The sequence below is a fragment of the Schistocerca serialis genome, chromosome 1 (genome assembly GCF_023864345.2).
Source record: "Schistocerca serialis cubense isolate TAMUIC-IGC-003099 chromosome 1, iqSchSeri2.2, whole genome shotgun sequence".
Lineage (NCBI taxonomy): Eukaryota > Metazoa > Arthropoda > Insecta > Orthoptera > Acrididae > Schistocerca > Schistocerca serialis.
The window spans coordinates 708,852,203-708,872,460 of NC_064638.1; the positions used below are offsets into that span (position 1 = coordinate 708,852,203).

Below are 20,258 nucleotides of genomic sequence, written 5' to 3' on the forward strand. Positions count from 1 at the left end.
TTAGTCCCTTTTCAACCACTGCATCCCTTTCATGTCCCTCCACTCCTAAAACTACTGTCTTGTTTCTGTACAAGTTGTATATGATCTTTCACTCCCTGTATTTTATCCTCGTTACTTTCGGAATTTCTAAACAACATTGTCAAAAGCTTGCTCCATATCTACAAAAGCTAGAAATGTAAGACTGGCTTTTCTTAATCTACCCTCTGATCTGAGTCATTGGCTCAGTATTGATTCACATGTTCCTACATTTCCCCAAAATTCAAACTTAAGTCAGCTTCTATCATTTTTCCATTCTGCTGTAAATAATTTGTGTTAGTATTTTGCAACTATGGCTCATTAAACTGGTAGTTCAGTAATATTCAAACCTGTCAGCTTTCTCTGGAAAAGGGATTATTACATTCTTCTCTAAGTCTGAGGATATTTTGCCTGCCTTGTACATCTTGCATACCAAGTGGAACAGTTTTTGGAATAATTTTTCACTCTGCAGCAGAGTGTATGCTGATATGAAACTTCCTGGCAGATTAAAACAGTGTGCCAGACCAAGACTTGAACTCTGGATCTTTACCTTTTGCATGGAAGTGCTCTTTTTTGGATAGCTCGTTATAACTGGCCCTCCTAAGGATATCAGTAGTTCTGAGGGAATGTAATTTATGCTGGAAGCCTTGTTTCAACTTACATCTTTCAACACTTTGTCAAATTCTGCACACAGAATGATATTTCCTGTCTGATCTTATCGACACCATCTTCTCTTTCTATAATTTTGCTTCAAGTACATTTTCCTTACAAATCCATTTTATATATGCCTTCCACCTTTCCCTTCTTTCATTACAATACTGAAATGTCTTGGACTATGATTAATGACTTGACAAAATATAACCACTCCCTATGGAAAAGGTGACAAATAATGGAAAATCACACAATCATTGCTTCACTTTCCCTTTTCAAAGCATACAAAAGTGCAGCCATTAGAACTCAATCAACCAATAAAAAGAAAGGTTATTGTTGAAGTCCTGCTACCACAAGTGCTTTAGAGGTGGAGCACAAGCACTGATTACTCCACAATCAGACAGGAGTAACACCTTAACATGGATAGTTTGATAGCAAATTGAAATTTATTCCTTCTGAATAAGAGCCCATAATCTTAACCACAACATTAACTTGCTTGATTTTCTAATAAAAAGGCAAGAAAGAAGACAGGATTATGCTTTTAATGCAATAGTTATCAGTGTGAGCAGATTAGCATAAGGGATAGTTCATTGTTTAGTAAATTTTGTAGAAGTTGCCTGCAGCAACTACTTCTTCGTGATGGGATTTATGCAACACAATGAGTTAATGAATGATTGAACAAACAAACGACCACTGACAGTTTATCAATGGAAAATGCTATCAAAATTTTGGAATGGAAGAATTGCAATAGCATTCCAGTATGAAATACACAATCACACTTTGAATATGCTGTAATTGGTAAAACATCATATGAAAACCCTACGAGACTTTAAACAAATAAGTATTTAAAATACACAGATGCTGTGAATGAATAAATGAAAGAATCACATTAATTAGTTTCAGTAATAGCAGTTACTACCTAAATGCTGAAATAATGTAGATCAATTACAGAATTTAAGAAATAACATTTGAAATATTACAATAACAAATATAATTTAATAGGAAGAAGTTGATTAAGTGTTTCTGACTTCATGCATTGCTGACATTTATTTTATTTATCATATTCACTGAGGAAAAAGCTATTAATCCTGGAATTTCTTCACTAAATACCAATATTTTTATTTTTATTGTTGTTTGCACTGTGTCTGTAGCAAATGTTAGAGCAGTCTAATCATTTTGTCAATTAAAAGGCAACTGGAAAAAGTGTTTCATTACATTTCATTTCCATGAAAGACAATCCCCGTCCACTACCACAGCCTCTGTAGCTGGACGCAGCAGGTGATATGTATCATACCAAAATCCACATAAAGAAAATGTAACTACATACTACAGCGTTTTTGCGCTTATCATTTTGCTGGCTATCAATCTAATAATGAAAATTAAGATGTTGAGACTACGAAGGCACAAACAAAGCAAGTGGATTCAAAAGTACCACTACATTGAATAAAAAATATGTAACAAAAACAAAACAGTTGACCGTTAAATGTGATTTATTTAACAGATGGTGTATCCGTTAAAGTACAATAAACATTGTTGACAGGAATTTTTTATATAAATATATTAACATAAATATCAGTCTAAAAAGACTGTACAATAAGGCATTCAATCGGAACATAAATGTAATGCCATTATTCTAGTCATTTCTTAAAAACTGATTATTGTTATTAAACCACATTCTGTTCTACTATTTCAAAGTTTATTTGAAATTCTATCAACATTAATAGACACTTTTAGAATCAAATTCCTATGCCTCTGATGTGGCAGCATTTCATAGAAATGTTGCTGTTTTCACATAATCAAGAACCAGAAGTCAAATTCAGAAAAAAATATTACTTATATTTATCCACTGAAGGAAATTTAAACAATGTTTAACTTTAAAAATTTTACAACTCATATGACACATACATCATTTAAACACATATATAGGCTGAGAATACTGAATAAAATGTATACACAAAGAAATTTCATAACATTTTTAATGCTCAAAGAAATAAAAAAGTCTAGTACCTCATGACATAGTGATGGTATTTGTTGTTTAAACCTACGATTAAAATGCTCAAAAATGTTTGTACCATACTGTTCGACCATTTACTATTTATACTATCCCTTCCTATCCTGCAATAAAGTACAACATGCAGTCATTTGAGAAAGACAACAGGTGACTAATCTGTCATGCTATCAGCACTGATCAAGTATCACTGTGCAGGAAATTTCCAGCAAAATGTACGTCCAGTACAATGCCAGCACCATAAAGACATTCCCAGACATTTTAACATGCGTTGAAATTCTCATGTAACTGCTGAAAAAAGGAATATTTCCACTGTGTATTAATAATGTCTTTCAATATGCAAAGCTTAACTGTTTCTATTACAAGCACTAACATTTTTATGTTTAACTGGTAGTCAATAACTATAATAAGCAGGTATCACAATACTACTATTATTTTCTGTACCTGGAACTAACTTAATATAAAATACATCTGATGTGTTCAATAAAAAAAAATGCACATATGCAACAAGCAAGGTAAAATGATTTTACGAGTCATTTATTGAAACAGTGTGTGCAAGTTACCAATTCATTTAGACTGGTAATTCATTTACCTGAAATTTTTGCTATGCAAGAGGAGCCAGTTTATATTAAAACTCTCACATTGCTACTCTAATATACATGCTGTGGCGAGAAAGATGGCTTCTGAAGCACTATTTACCCCTTGAGCCAGCAAGGAGTGTACAAAAATATAGTATCTTTAGGAGATCACACTAGCTATGCTACATATATACAAATGGCATCTCTGCAAATAATGTAACATGCAAAGTGATAACTTTACAATTAAAAACATGGATGCAAAAGAAAAAACACGAACTTAAAATAATGAACTGTGTTTTTCCTGAGATTGTTGCCCTCTACAACAGCATTACAGTGTCAAGATGTTTTGGATGGGCCACTTTTGCTATCATAACATCATCTTGATGGACAGGAGCTAGTACCAGATCTAGTGCTTTTGCCTGAAATTCCACTATGTGCAGATTGCAGACTAGACATAGAACCTCTGAAAGAATGAAGACAAAACATTTTATTAAACTTTAGTACAAACATTCAACCAACTATGAATTTCTAAAGCGATCTCTCAAATACCTGTAGTCTGATGATCGAAGCTGTTCATAGTAGTACATGACCTGGGCTTTATGAGCAGTAATTGAATCAATTATATCTAGTGGATGATTACAGTGGAATTTCCACTGGAGGATGTATGTACCCACATGACTTGTGACATGAGAGCCCTGAAAATACATAAATCATTTATCATTCTTATTTAAAATTGCAAAGTGTCCAACATGATTCAACAAACAGTGAGAATGAAACAACAGAAATTAAAAGTATATTGTAGAGCTGCAAGTCCTTCCAATTCCTTCTCTACAATGAAGAGTCATAGTACAGACGAGAAACCTTGCACTCAGCACACACAAATAGACTGTACAGTGTTTCAACTGCAAACTGGTAAGATACATTAGTTTGTTGTAACCTATTAAGATTTATGCTTACTCATAAGCTCATGTTATCCATGCTGCATATGTTCCTTTTATATCACACTAGCAAACCCGACAGTGCTTCGCAATTGCTACGTATGTATGGGACTTTGATATATGTTCTGCTATCCTTCTCCCCTTACCTATGTCCATCTCCTCCTCTCCCACCTCCACTGATCTCCTCCTTGTCCTCTCCTTGTTCATAACCTCCCTCCACCCACTCACTCTCTGTCCATCTCCCACTCCCCGTATCTGCCTGCACATTCTCTTCCCTACTCACTCTATCCATTTCCTCCTTCCCCCTCTCGCTGACCATGAAACTTGTTTATTGTTACAGCCAATTAAACCTTGAATGGGAATCGAAATTGCTTAAAATAAATGGGTAAATCAGATGTTATCATTGGTACACAGAGTGTGAGAGACTTCTCCAACTGCCGGATCTATGAGGAGAGAAGCTTCAATGACAGTAGTTCACATAGTTTTAATTGCAAACTTGTAGGATAAAGAAGTTTAAGACAAGTCAGTTCTATAGTAGTATTCTAATCATAAACCCATAGCCATAAATACAGCTTTCCTGTTAAAAGCAACTTTGAGGAAGAAACCAAGGAGCACAAGTTGTTTACATAATTTTTGCTTAAAAGGAGAAGAAGTGCATATGGAAGAAATAATTTGTCTAATGGTTGTACAAAAAGTTTCGCTACCAGTCACAATAAAAGATTATTTATTCATCACATGACCAGTTTCATGTATATATTTATATTGTTGGAGATCACTATATAAATACAAAGAAAATTATTTGCTCATGACTAAACAGATACAAGTGGAACAATTGCAAGTGGCAAGGCAACATTTGTCGAAAATATATGTGCACTTAACATAAAGATGAAGCATCATTATTACAATTACGCTGTGGTGACAGTTTTTCCACTTAGTTCCACATTTGTTATCATTATAACACCCACATTTCAGTTTTATAAAATTTGGCTGCATATTTCACTATTGCAACGTGCACTCGTGAAATACACTGTTTACATACAAATATACGGGCTTAAAAAAATGCATAATGTGGATCAAAAAACTTCGCAATTCATAATAGCTTTTTAAGTTTCTATATGTGCAACATCCTTGCTCTTCCTTTGGATAAGTTCTTTGTCCATAACCTACATGTTTCTGTACAAGCAACATCTTTACACCTCCTACATTTAAGTTCTTTGACCATAGCCCTTATGTTTGTATCTAAACACAGTGTATTCCACGAGTGCACATTGAAATAGTGAAATACACAGCTAAATTTTATAAAACTGAAATATGGACATGAAAATGATAAATGTGCAACTATGTGGAAAAACTGTCACCACAGCATAATTATAATAATGATGCTTCATCTTTCCGTAAGTACAGATACATTTTTGACTAATTCTGCCTCACCAATTACAACTGTTCCACTTGTATCTGTTTAGTCAGCAGCAAATAATTTTCTTTATATTTATACAGTGATCTCCAGCAATATAAACATGCACATGAATGTATAAACACCTGAGGATGGGCACAAGTCCAAAACTGGTCGCTTGATGAATAAATAATCTTTTATTGTAACTGGTAACGGAAATTTTCCTACAACCTATAAAGGAACAGTCACAGAGTTCAACAGCATCCTCTATGGATAAAATTCACTTAATTTGTCTAATGTTTTAAATATTCTACTATCATAGTTTGGTAATAAATGCTGCTCCAGTAAATATACCAAAAAGTGGGAACCTGGATATTTTAACAAACCATATTACCAAACACTCCAGCACACACAGAACAAAAACTATTAAGTGCTTCTGACATTTTTTTATTCCTCACCTGAATACTTTCACCATCATGGCAGACAACTGGGGCTTCAACCCTGAAATAATCTTGTCCTTCTCGCCAACTCTTCTCAATAACTGACCGATGCTCAGGGTCTGTTGCTAGAGGATTCATTTGCTGAATTGTCTGCAGAGGACCTGTGAGAGTCAGATGTATAAATGCAAGATCCAAATAAGAAGTAATGTCATCAACTTATCACATTCTGTATTATACCTGTGGCAGTATGTAACATCACGGGAACGCGAGTTCTGTAGACTGTGAACATTACATCCTGCCTCATTACATCAAAATCCCAAGTGATTACACTTCCCGGATCATCATTTGATATCAGTACTTCATGAACCTAAAAAAAAGTTTAATCTTCTAATGATACATGTAACTTTTCAAAAAATTAAATAAGAAGACATGATAACCTGAATTATGTTCAGCTACAAACAACTGCCCTTCCTGACACCAAGATGAAAGATTCTGCTTACCTGCCCTCTGCCTAAGGTGACACAGTGATATATGCTGTCCTCAGTAAGAGGACAGCCTTCCTTTCCCAATTCTTCCTCCGACATGTATAATGATTTTGGTACTAGGCCACCTTCCTGAACCATCGTCTGGAAGTGTACAATCAACATCAGGTTAATTTACTAACAAAGTATTTTAATAATGCATTCTAAATGCTACTTACATAAAAAACAAAATTTCTCACATTATAAATTGCAGTTCTCATAAAAGGTGAGATGCAATTATCCAAACAATTAATTAAAGAAGTGTGTCAGTGATTACTCCACTTCCACACACTATTAACATATGTAAATTTTGTCCAGTATCTGAAGCACCCAAAGGGAAGAGACATGTCACTTTTAGTCCAAACTGAAGAGGGGTCACATAGCCTCCCTCTCTGTTTCCTTTTCTTTATCCATTTATTTTTTAATCAAATAACATTGAAACTTCCAATATAATGCTTGCTGTTATTTTTTTAAATTATAAATCATTGGATTTACATCTGGTGAGTGGTGAAGTTTTGTTATGCTTTTGTGTATGACTGATTTTGGTACCCTTCACAAACAAGTCCTAGAAACAGCTGCAGTTAAAAAGAAGGCCTTTATTTGCATTATTTTATGGGGCATGTTTTTTAAGTAAGGTCTGTTTTGTTGTAGTCACTAGCAGTTCACGCACATACGGCAACGAGCGCATGCGTCGTGTACCGGCATGCCTTGGGAACACCTGTGCTCAGTTTCAGCTCTGCAGCTAACCTGCACGGTTCAGTTCTGTGCTTTTAAAATGTTTAAGACTATCAACTCACTCACCGCGTGTGAGGTTCGCTCAGTGATACAGTTTTTGTCAGCAAGGAACCTGTCTGCTACAGAAATTCACTGACAGATTTGTGAATTGCACGATGATACCGTTATCAGCGAAAGCAAAGTGCATAAGTGGGTACGAGAATTCAAAGATGGCCGTAACAACGTCCATGATGAGGACTGCTCCAGTCGCCCTTCTTTGATTACAGATGATATGGTGGCTTCAGTTGAAGTGAGGGTTCGTGAGAACAGGTGCTTCACAATAACAGGGCTCTCAAATAAATTGCCTGGCATGCCGAGATCAATGCTTTATAACATTGTTTCTGAACACCTAAAGTTTAGGAAACTGTGCTCCCATTGGGTCCCAAAACTCCTAACAGAGATCCACAAAAACCAAAGATCTGAGCGTGCAATGAAGTTCTTGACTCACTATCATGAAGAAGGCGGTGGCTTCTTGAGTCAGATCGTAACTGGAGACGAAACATGGGTTTCACATTTTGGGATAGGCATGGTGTTTTGTTGGTTGACTTAATGCAACAAGGAACCACTATCAATGCAGAAGCACACTGCCAAACCCTGAGAAAGCTATGCAGAGTGATTCAAAACAAAAGACATGGCATGCTGACAAAGGGAATTGTCCTTCTCCAAGACAATACAAGACCTCACACTGCAGGTCAGACCAGCGATTTATTGGACAGTTCTGGCTGTGAAGTTTTAGACCACCCACCCTACAGTCCTGATCTTGCAACTGAGCAATTACCATCTGTTCCTCCACCTCAAACAACACCTCAGTGTCAACCGTTACAATGACGACGACGACGTGAAAATGGCAGTGAGCTCTTGGTTATCGGAGCAGGCGGCAAGTTTTTATGAAGAGAGTATTTTAAAATTGGTTGAGAGGTATGATACATGTTTCAACAAACTTGGCAACTATGTCGAAAAATACAGTGAAGTATGTACTTTCTGAAAATAAATTTACTTTTTTGAAATAGTCTTTCATTGTGTACTTATGTTCAAATGGACCTTACTTAAAAAAGACGCCTCATATCTTATAGAAAGAAACTGTCATATCTGAACGGAATTTAGGTAATACGCAAATCATAGATCTGCAACACAGGACACAGTACATGTACAACAGAGATGAAAACTAAGCCTTCCACAAATATTTATATTTTAAACAATCTGAAACTTCTTATACACCATTAGTCATCATTAGTTGATCTGATTATGAAATTTAATTTTACTCATGAGTAATGAGTTTCAGTTTGGCTTAACTGTGACTGGTAAAGGACTGTTTTGCTTTGAAAACACTATACACAGTGTAGTTTCGTTCCACACAATATAATAGCTGAAGAACCTTAGAATGGGTGTCATATTAATTGAGTTTCACTATAAATTATACTGTCTTAAACAAATAAAACTAACTAAAAACAAACAAACAAACAAACAAACATGTGTGCACGCACCTGCGCGCACACACACACACACACACACACACACACACACACACACACACACACACAGAGCAACTGGCTACAACAATGTGTTTTTGAAAATATAGTGAACACAAATTCTAAAAACATTAAACAACATTCAAAATGTGTCCACATGAAATTGTTAGTAGCATTACTATCATGTTTCTAACACATGAAGTCTACTTTAAGCCCATAAACAACTTTAACAATATGCAGCCAAGGTGGAGTAATGGTTATATTCTTCTCACATCATCAACAATATATATTAAATGTTTCATTACTAATGATTATCAATAGTACTTGGTTTCAGTGATAGTGTTTGTGACACTAGAACAAAATATATCTCCTTACCGATTTCTTTTGTGAATAAATGTGGCAAAACTTTGCATTTAAACATACATTCTAATTTTCTCACATCCATATAAACTGCCACAAAAACCTAAAAGTTGCTTATGGTATCTACAAGTTACTTCTTCAGTTTTTAGAAACACACTGTATCTATACTGTGTACACTACTTCTAAAAGCTATATCCCCATCTGATGAAGTTAAATAGCTTTATTTTTTCTGTAACTGATGCCGCAGGAAATGTTACGTATGTGGCTGTGAAGATTCAGTAAGTCTACAGTCAATGAAGATATTCTGTCATTCATCACCACCCACACTTCCTGTCACGGCCTTTGCTCCTTCTATACACGGCCATTATTTATCACTGAAACCAAATCATTCATAGCAGAAGTACTTGTATTTGCAGATTCTTTAAAGATAGACTTCCAGTGCCCTTGCGGCAGGTAAGGGTAATTTTTAAAAAATTACAATAATGGAAATGTCTGGATGTAACAAAACATAAAATAAAGGAAAGGCAACCACTTTCATTTAAGCAAACTAATGTGTGGTACATAGACACATGTAACAAATACAACATTAACTAGTTTCAAGCTTTGTCTCTTCTTCTGGTGGCAGCAAGCGCACACATTCACACAAAGAACCACACATTCACCCAAAAACACTAGTTAATACTGTGCACTGTTACACATGCCTATGCAACACACAGCAGTCTGCTTAAAGGTGAGTGGCTGCCTTTTCTTTATTTTACGTTTTTGAATGTAAAATGGGCTAATGGAAGTTTTTTTTTAGGTACAGCAGTACAGTAAAGACATGTTGAAATAAGAAATGAATTGCTAATCATGTTGTTGGAGGTAATATGCTTTTGTCTTCCTCCAACCTCACAACAAACTAGTTTTACAAGTTTTGTGAAGGCCATCATATACAGCACAAAAACTATGATACAATGTGGCATTTTCAGGCACTTACAACACTGCCTGAGATAAAAGTAATTCCAATCTGTGGAGACGAGACAGAGAGAGAGAGAGAGAGAGAGAGAGAGAGAGAGAGAGAGAGAGAGAGAGAGAGGGGGGGGGGGGGTAATGGAGACAGAATCCAAAACACACACACAAATTTGAGGTGCTTCTTATACTCTAAACTAATATAAAAATGCCCAGTATTTGATTTAAAATTCCTGCCAGTCATAAAAATGGCCATACATTCAATGTTGCAGGAAATATATCTGTATCTGGCAACACTTGATTCAAGTGGCAGCAGCACCGATGCAACAAACTTCACTTGCAGGGATTCAGAAGCTTTGTTAACACTGTCTTCCTCTCACCTCCCCATCACACATCCAGAACACTGTATAGCCTAAGATGTGTCATAGTAGTCTACCGCACCACTGAAGTTGAATGAAAGTAATTTGTATTATTGGTAACAGTACAATATTTCTGTTACTAGCTAGTTTCATAATGGAAAGAAAAATAAAAGGTATTCATATGATGCGGGCTGTAAATTGAAAGTAATAGCATACACAGAACAACATGGAAACAAAGCAGCTGAGCGGCATTTGGCCCTCTGCCAACAGAAAAAAAAAACATAAAACTATTTGCAGTTGTCAGAATAGTAAAAAAGAACTGAAAAAATGAGGAACAAAAACTGTTCAAATGGAGGACTGAATGAAAAATGGCCAAAACTATAAATGATGTACTGAAAAGGATTCGAGGACACTGTCAAAATGACACTGGAATTAATACAAAAAAGATTCAAATGCTTGCTCGTAAGCTAGTACTACAGCGGAACTAAACGGACTTTGAAGTTTGAAGTTAGTTGGTGCTACAGGTTTATGAGGCATTACGGACTTGGTATGCAAATCAAAAACAAAAAGATCTCACAAAATACTGGAAAAATATGAAGAGAATGCCACAAGAGTAAAAAGAAAAATATTTTTTACATCACTTTATTATTCAACATTGAAAGAAAACCAGTGTGGAACTAAGCCAAATACTGAATGTGGACTAAACTCTTCTAACATTTCGTGTGCCAAGCAACGAAACTGTTTCCATGAAAGGTGCTAAAACTGGGAACAAGTGGACATGAAAAAACCCACTACACGGCTGTCTTTTCAATTTTGCTGACGGTACTGAACTTAATCCAATGATCATTTTCAAACACAAAACAATGCCAAAATCTTCTGAAATACTCCCACATACATGACAAGGGTTGGAGGGATAAGGCTGACTTGAAATTATGGAATAACAGAGTCTGGGGGAGAAAAAGGTGCTTTATTGGAGAAGAGTTCTCATCTTGTGATAGATCATTTGAAAAATTCTGTGAAAAGAAATTGAGACAGGGAAATACAGAGCTTGTTGTTACTCCGAGAGGACTTAGTTCACAATTGCAACCTCTTTATGTCTTGATAAATAAACCATTTAAAGTGTATATGGGACAGGAGTGGAACAATGGCTGATGGATGAGACCCAACATGAATTCAAGCCAAATGGAGCTTTAAAATGAGCTACAGTCAAACAAGCATGTTGGTGAATAAAGCAGTCTTCGTCTAGAGTGATATAAGACATTATTATTAAAACTTTCACGAAGTGTGGCATAAGTAACATTCCCAATGCCAGTGAATACCATCTTATATATGAAGAGGACAATGAGGAAGAGGATTTCAGGGATTTTAAAGGTCAAATTGATTTTATAAACTATGAATTTTTTTTAGCCTGGCTTTGCAATCTAATTACATAAATGATAAAAATGTTATTTTTTAAATTGATTAAAAACTAAGGTGCATTTTGTAGTCTGTAGGATCTTGTAGTCCATAATGTCTTATGGTCTATAAAATACAGTATTATTTTTCAAAACTTAGTTTCATTATAGCAGCATAGCGACTTTTCTCATAGTCAGTAGCAATGTTAGCACTGTACTGATTTTCCTTGTTTAACCTGGTAATTTTCTTCAGGTAACTCTGAAGCAAGTAACATTTTTCCTCCAACAACATTAAATTTAGTATCTATCATTTCTAACAGCATTAATTTTACAAGGCAACAACCATCTTTTGCTCCCTGTATTTTACCCCTGCCACCTTTAGAATTTGAAAGAGAGTATTCCAGTCAACATTGTCAAAAGCTTTCTCTGAGTCTACAAATGCTAGAAACGTAGGTTTGCCTTTCCTTAATCTTTCTTCTAAGATAAGTCGTAAGGTCAGTATTGCCTCACATGTTCCAGTGTTTCTACGGAATCCAAACTGATCTTCCCCGAGGTTGGCTTCTACTAGTTTTTCCATTCGTCTGTAAAGAATTCGTGTTAGTATTTTGCAGCTGTGACTTATTAAACTGATAGTTCGGTAATTTTCACATCTGTCAACACCTGCTTTCTTTGGGGTTGGAATTATTACATTCTTCTTGAAGTCTGAGGGTATTTCGCCTGTTTCATACATCTTGCTCACCAGATGGTAGAGTTTTGTCAGGACTGGCTCTCCCAAGGCCGTCAGTAGTTTCAATGGAATGTTGTCTACTCCTGTGGCCTTGTTTCGACTCAGGTCTTTCAGTGCTCTGTCAAACTCTTCACGCAGTATCATATCTCCCATTTCATCTTCATCTACATCCTCTTCCATTTCCACAATATTGTCCTCAAGTACATCGCCCTTGTATAGACCCTCTTTACACTTCTTCAACCTTTCTGCTTTCCCTTCTTTGCTTAGATCTGGGTTTCCATCTGAGCTCTTGATATTCATACAAGTCGTTCTCTTATCTCCAAAGGTCTCTTTAATTTTCCTGTAGGCAGAATCTATCTTACCCCTAGTGAGATAGGCCTCTACATCCTTACATTTGTCCTCTAGCCATCCCTGCTTAGCCATTTTGCACTTCCTGTCGATCTCATTTTTTAGACGTTTGTATTCCTTTTTGCCTGCTTCATTTACTGCATTTTTATATTTTCTCCTTTCATCAATTAAATTCAATATTTCTTCTGTTACCCAAGGATTTCTACTAGCCCTCATCTTTTTACCTACTTGATCCTCTGCTGCCTTCGCTACTTCATCCCTCAAAGCTACCCATTCTTCTTCTACTGTATTTATTTCCCCCATTCCTGTCAATTGTTCCCCTATGCTCTCCCTGAAACTCTGTACAACCTCTGGTTCTTTCAGTTTATCCAGGTCCCATCTCCTTAAATTCCCACCTTTTTGCAGTTTCTTCAGTTTTAATCTACAGGTCATAGCCAATAGATTGTGGTCAGAGTCCACATCTGCCCCTGGAAATGTCTTACAATTTAAAACCTGGTTCCTAAATCTCTGTCTTACCATTATATAATCTATCTGATACCTTTTAGTATCTCCAGGGTTCTTCCATGTATACAACCTTCTTTCATGATTCTTAAACCAAGTGTTAGTTATGATTATGTTGTGCTCTGTGCAAAATTCTACCAGGCGGCTTCCTCTTTCATTTCTTAGCCCCAATCCATATTCACCTACTATGTTTCCTTCTCTCCCTTTTCCTACACTCGAATTCCAGTCACCCATGACTATTAAATTTTCGTCTCCCTTCATAATCTGAATAATTTCTTTTATTTCATCATACATTTCTTCAATTTCTTCTCGTCATCTGCAGAGCCAGTTGGCATATAAACTTGTACTACTGTAGTAGGTGTGGGCTTCGTATCTATCTTGGCCACAATAATGCGTTCACTATGCTGTTTGTAGTAGCTTACCCACATTCCTATTTTCCTATTCATTATTAAACCTACTCCTGCATTACCCCTATTTGATTTTGTGTTTATAACCCTGTAGTCACCTGACCAGAAGTCTTGTTCCTCCTGCCACCGAACTTCACTTATTCCCACTATATCTAACTTCAACCTATCCATTTCCCTTTTTAAATTTTCTAACCTACCTGCCCGATTAAGGGATCTGACATTCCACGCTCCGATCCGTAGAACGCCAGTTTTCTTTCTCCTGATAACGACATCCTCTTGAGTAGTCCCCGCCCGGAGATCCGAATGGGGGACTATTTTACCTCCGGAATACTTTACCCAAGAGGACGCCATCATCATTTAATCATACAGTAAAGCTGCACACCCTCGGGAAAAATTACGGCTGTAGTTTCCCCTTGCTTTCAGCCGTTCGCAGTACCAGCACAGCAAGGCCGTTTTGGTTATTGTTGCAAGGCCAGATCAGTCAATCATCCAGACTGTTGCCCTTGCAACTACTGAAAAGGCTGCTGCCCCTCTTCAGGAACCACACGTTTGTCTGGCCTCTCAACAGATACCCCTCCGTTGTGGTTGCACCTACGGTACGGCTATCTGTATCACTGAGGCACGCAAGCCTCCCCACCAACGGCAAGGTCCATGGTTCATGGGGGGGGACAAAAACCATAGCCAAGTTTAATGGTCAGAGCTTTATTTTAATATTATAAATAACCCTTGTACACCACAACTTGCTATGCTCAAAGGTGGAATGTTTGTGTAAAAATTAGCTTTGTGGACCAGTACGATTTCTACATCACACAACTTGACCCTGTTTTCTATAAGTAGTGGTCACAAGTGACATCACTCCAGGTAGAACATCCAAGACTATCCAGTGCAAAGAAGAGACAGGTCCTAGGAGGAGGAGGAGGATATTAGTGTTTAACGTCCCGTCGACAACGAGGTCATTAGAGACGGAGCGCAAGCTCGTGTTAGGGAAGGATGGGGAAGGAAATCGGCCGTGCCCTTTCAAAGGAACCATCCCGGCATTTGCCTGAAGCGATTTAGGGAAATCACGGAAAACCTAAATCAGGATGGCCGGAGACGGGATTGAACCGTCGTCCTCCCGAATGCGAGTCCAGTGCGCTAACCACTGCGCCACCTCGCTCGGTACAGGTCCTAGGAATATGGTATTGGATTGTGGGTGATTATTCCCTGGTGGTGTATGCTTCATGTAGTCAGTCATCCAGATATTTTGCTACATATCCATACCTCACTGCCATGAGGCCTAAGCTGAATTTCTGCACATGATATATTTGTAATACTGACACTCTGTTTCATTTGTGGAAGAAGAATAGCAGTCTTCCAGCTCATGGCCTACAGGACTGCCACCAATCTTCCACAAATGAAGTAGTGTGCAGGTTTTACAAATATGGTCTCAAGTTGAAACTGTGGAAATTGCACTTGTGTCCCACTACCTCCCACGGACATACATACAATAGTTACTGTACAAGAAAAAAGATGTAAAATATTACACATTTTGTTGAAAATAATCATTTTCATAACTTCAGGATTAAACTAGCTGATTAGTTCAAAGCTTCGGCTTACCAAACAATTGGGAATGCCATTTCGTGCAGCATGTTCAAATGAACTACAGGAGCTACTTCACTGTGAAGATGGTGCATCACATTAGTACCAGTTAGCTTAAAATTGTTCATCATAAAACTACATCTAGCTTGAGACCAGTGCTTCACAGTGAGACCATCTCTGTCACTTCATTTCACAATACAGTGCCAAATCATTGGCTGTTGAAAAGAAACTGCACAGAAGAATACCAAAGCCAATCGAAAAAGGTCCACAAAGTAAATGTTAATGAATGTTTGTTTTTAAACATCTGTGTGGCTAATTCTTACACGAGCCTTCTGTTGATTTAGCAGTTTCACAATATAGCTATGCTGTGGGAAAAAAAAAGAAACTTGATTTGTACTATTTTCTTTGCTTGTGGGAAAACCTGACATGATTCAGAATTTTGCAAATCATTTTGGTTGTTTCTGATACCGCTATTCATTTCAAAATAAATCTTATGACCATAGGGACATCAAAATTTGATACTTAACAATACATTTCACTTTTGTACAGAATCTCTTAAAAGAAATTACAGTCAGCACAGACTATCAAAGACAGATAATCTGTTTTAAGATTTTTGCTATGTATCAAATGTAGTGACATCTTAGAAGATAATATGTGCTGAAATAACCTAGTTTGCTGCACTTTTACCAAACAATGGAAATGACAAGGTAATGAAGATATCTCCTACTTTCTATGTTAGAAGACTAACAGCTGCAGTTAAAAGGACATTCTTGAGAGATTTTGTTACATTAATGAATGTCACATTCGGTATTGAAAAAATGGAGAAATAGCTTCACAATTTCTGATGAGTTACTATGCTGAAACAACAGATTATTTGAAGCAACACAGAAAGATGCACACAAAAACTATTCTTTTATATCCTCACAGTAACAAACACCCCCCCCCCCCCCCCACACACACACACACACACACACACACACACACACACACACACACACAAGGAGGAGGAGGAGGAGGAGATGCAGGTTTAACAGTACAGTGGCAATGTTGTTATAAGAGACAGAACATGCCCTGCTAGAGCAAGTATGGGCTGGAAATTAATGTCTTTTTCAAATGAACCGTTCTGACATGTACAATAATTTAGATCAACTCCTAAAAATATAAATCAGGATTGCTGGATGGGTATTTGAAGCTTGCTCCTGAATGCGACTCCAGAGTGCTAACCCCTGCATCGTCTCTCACTGTGGATTGGTTGGAATTTGACACACTGTTAGCAGTGAGGTCATTTGGCAGTGTACCAGTTCAATAGACAGACGAAACAGAAAGAAATTAAACATAGCCTTAACTAAAGAAAGATCACAGAAATACCTTACATCTTTAAGGGAAACTGCAAAAACAAAATGGTCCAACTGGAATTTAAATACCTGTCTTATTAAATATTAATTGTAGCCTCTTAATGACACAGCTTGCTCACAGAGATTAATTAAACATTTAAGGTACATACTGAATATGCCAGCAATTGCAAAACTAATGCAGATCAATAATTCCGAGGTTGATGGGGGGGGGGGGGGGGGGGATCTACTGGTTACTTACAAATTGCTCATGAACTTATTAGCAACACATCTATTGGGACTGCTTTGGTAGATTAATAGGTGTAAATGTGTTCGCTGAATTATGATGCGAGTAAAGACAAGTAACAAACTAGCCTACAATTTCTGGCTACTGAAACAGTTGAGCATAATGGAAGAACATAAAAGCATACAGGAAATTAAATACTCTCACTGTGGTGTATCTCGTGATTTAAGCCCTGTGCACATTCTGCAGTTGTGTGTTCAGATTGGTTATGAGGTGCTGTAGCACTGTGACCTAGCACATAAATTTCTGAAACATGTAAGCAACACCAGCAGCACACGTATACTGAGTTCTACAGCAAATACGCTGACAGAAGAAACAGGGATAACTCCTTACAGTAAAATACGTTGAGTCTTCCCATGTGTCGAACATTGAGAATGGGACAGATCCTGGCTCGACTGGGAAGTTTGGCTGCCACAGACATCATAAAATAAAAACATTGATTTGCTGTTACCAATAAAAAAGATTGTTACTTAAACATAACATAGAAATGCTAATTTGCTGAAGTACCCTTGCAATATAATTCTGGAATATAATGTCTTCATCTTGTGAATAAAATTCCGGACAATTCTATTTCATAACTTACAAATGTACCTACTTACAGTATTTATATTCAGCTAAGTGAAATGCTGTATACAATATAAACCTAACTGTGCACTGTTTTCATTAAGACTGCGATCTGAGTAAAAGTTATGACAAAGTCCTTGTACTACCCAAGGTTAACAATATATTGCATTTGCTTAGATCTTGCTGTTTATCTTTCACAATTATGTACATACATTTTTATTTTTATTGAAGAAATATAAAATCCAATGGGCACTTGACAGAAAGGAGGAGTCATGTTTGAAAGAGAGATGTGTAAACACAATGACACTGTACCTCTGTTCCTGAAAATGAAGAACTTGTGAGGCATGATGAAAAAGAAGATTGTGACGTGAGGAATAAACCAATGTTATATTAGCAAGAGTATTTTACTGAAGTCATCAACACAGTCTGCAGTAAGGATGAGTATGTTCTTTCTAGCTAGTACAAGATAAAAAGAGAAACCTGTAGTGCATTTTCGTGAAATGAGTTAACACCCAGGTGTCACTTAAGTAACTTGCACAAAATATTTCTCTTTCTTATTTTAAAACTTAGCACTAAGTTCATTTTTTAAACAATATGTTAAATCTGCATGTGTTCACACACACACACACACACACACACACACACACACACACACACAGAGAGAGAGAGAGAGAGAGAGAGAGAGAGAGAGAGAGAGAGAGAGAGAGAATGAATGAAGACAAGTTATTTCATTATTTGATACTTACTCTGCATGAGCCACCTAAGAAGTCTGGAATGTACTGCTCTGGAATCCAGTTTTCAAGACCTTCTGCTCCCTGGTAGTCATTTCCCCCATAGAAAAGGAACTTGCTACGTGTATTTTCATCTGTAAATTGATGGTATTAAGAAACAACATTTCTACTTGTGCTGTTAAGAAAAGGGGGTGGATTGGAGGAGAAGAAAGATACGCCAAAATAATTTTTGGAATTGAAGGAAAGAAGGAAGGTTAAAGTATAACATCATGTTGACTAAGATCATTCGAGACTTAGCATAAGCTTAGTTGCATGAGGATGGTGAAAGAAATCAGCTTTCACTTATTCATAGCAACAACACTGGAATTTTCCTGATATTATTTAGGAAATGAAAGAAAACTAAATCTATGAATGAAGCAAAAAACTACATTAATGAAAGGAGCTAAACTTGTTTATGTATGTATCTGGATTAACATTTCAAACTTGCAACGGAAACAACATACCTTAACTACAATTTGATTAAAAGACAGAAAAGTGAAATGTACTATAATCATAAACCGAGTAAAGGTGAGGAATTGTATGCCAAGTTATTAAACTCAATACTTACTACAAGATATAACTTCCATGACTCAGGCATATAACTGAGTATGTTCACTTTCTCAAAAATACTTTATTCTTTGCGCATGCATAGCATTTCTTTGTATTTTGTGCAATATATGATTTCTCTTCTCAATATCCTAATTAACCTGCATTATGAGAATCAGTTTATTTTGATTACCTTATTTTACAGACTACAAGCCACTACAGACTATAAGACACGCCTTAATTTTTAAGCAAAATTGTTTTAAAAAATATAACATTTTTACCACTTTTATTACTTGGTTGTAAACCCCAACTAAAAAAAATTTCTTACTCCGTAAAACTAAACTGACCTTTAAGATTCCTGAAAATTGTCATCCGAACTTTCTTCTTCTTCTTCTTCTTCTTCTTCTTCTTCACTGTTGTCCTCTTCATATATGAGAAGATCTTCATTGCCATTGAGAAAATTACTTCTTGAAAGATTTAACAATAATGCCTTCTCTCAATCTAGACCATGACTATTTTATTCACTGAAACACTTGTTTGACTGTATGTCATTTTACAGACCCATTTAATTTTTCAAATGATCTAGCACAAGGTGAGAACTCTACTCCAATAAAGCTCCTTTTCTTCTCCCCCAGACTCTGTTATTCCATAATTTCAGTCCAGCCTTGTCCATCCAACCCCTGCCATGTACATTAACAACAGGTGGAAGTATTTCAGAAGATTTTGGCAATGTTTTGTGCTTGAAAATCATTGGATTAAGTTTAGTACCGTCAGCACAACTTGAAAAGCCAGCAGTGTCGTGCATTTTTTCATGTCCACTTGGTTTTACTGTTGCAGTTTTAGCAACTTTCATTGCAACAGTTTTGTTACTCGGCACATGAAATATCAGAGGAGTTTCATCTATGTACACTATCTGGCTTGGTTCCCCACTGGTTTTCTTTCTTACGATCGTGTACTTGAATCATTTTTGTATTAATTCCAGTGCCATTTTGACAGTGTCCTTGAATCAATTTCAATGCTTCATCCACTACTCTTGGTCATTTTGCATTCAGTTCTCTATTTAAATATTTGGTTTTCCTAATTCCTTTTTTTTTCCAGTTCTTCTTTACTATCACGTCAACTGCAAATGGTTTTTTCTGTTGGTGGAGGGCTGAAATGACGCTCAGCTGCTTTGTTTCCATGGTCTTCTGTACATGCTATTCTTTTCAACTTATAGCCCGCATCATAAATACCTTTTATTTTATAGCCCGCATCATAAATACCTTTTATTTTTTCTATTATGAAACTAGCTACTAACAAAAGCATTGTACTGTTGCAGGTAATGCAAATCACTT

The 20,258-nt window shown here is 36.5% G+C and overlaps 1 protein-coding gene and 1 non-coding gene across 3 annotated transcripts in view; both read right to left on the reverse strand.

The window, feature by feature from the left end:
- Positions 1-2,138: 2,138 nt before the first annotated feature.
- The window catches only part of LOC126481000 (SEC14-like protein 1), a 237,820-nt gene continuing 219,700 nt past the window's right edge, over positions 2,139-20,258 (reverse strand). The window contains exons 12-18 of one of the 2 annotated variants that reach the window (XM_050104455.1): positions 18,355-18,473; positions 17,378-17,452; positions 6,524-6,649; positions 6,261-6,390; positions 6,042-6,184; positions 3,802-3,947; positions 2,139-3,715 (exon numbers count right to left, since the gene is read on the reverse strand). In XM_050104455.1, coding sequence (XP_049960412.1) covers positions 3,628-3,715; positions 3,802-3,947; positions 6,042-6,184; positions 6,261-6,390; positions 6,524-6,649; positions 17,378-17,452; positions 18,355-18,473 — 827 coding nt within the window. In that variant the 3' untranslated portion in view covers positions 2,139-3,627. The remainder of the gene's footprint in view (positions 3,716-3,801; positions 3,948-6,041; positions 6,185-6,260; positions 6,391-6,523; positions 6,650-17,377; positions 17,453-18,354; positions 18,474-20,258) is intronic. The other variant, XM_050104462.1, reaches the window with a different exon arrangement.
- Trnaa-cgc (transfer RNA alanine (anticodon CGC)) lies at positions 14,915-14,987 on the reverse strand. The gene has a single exon. It is a non-coding gene; the product is annotated as a tRNA-Ala (tRNA).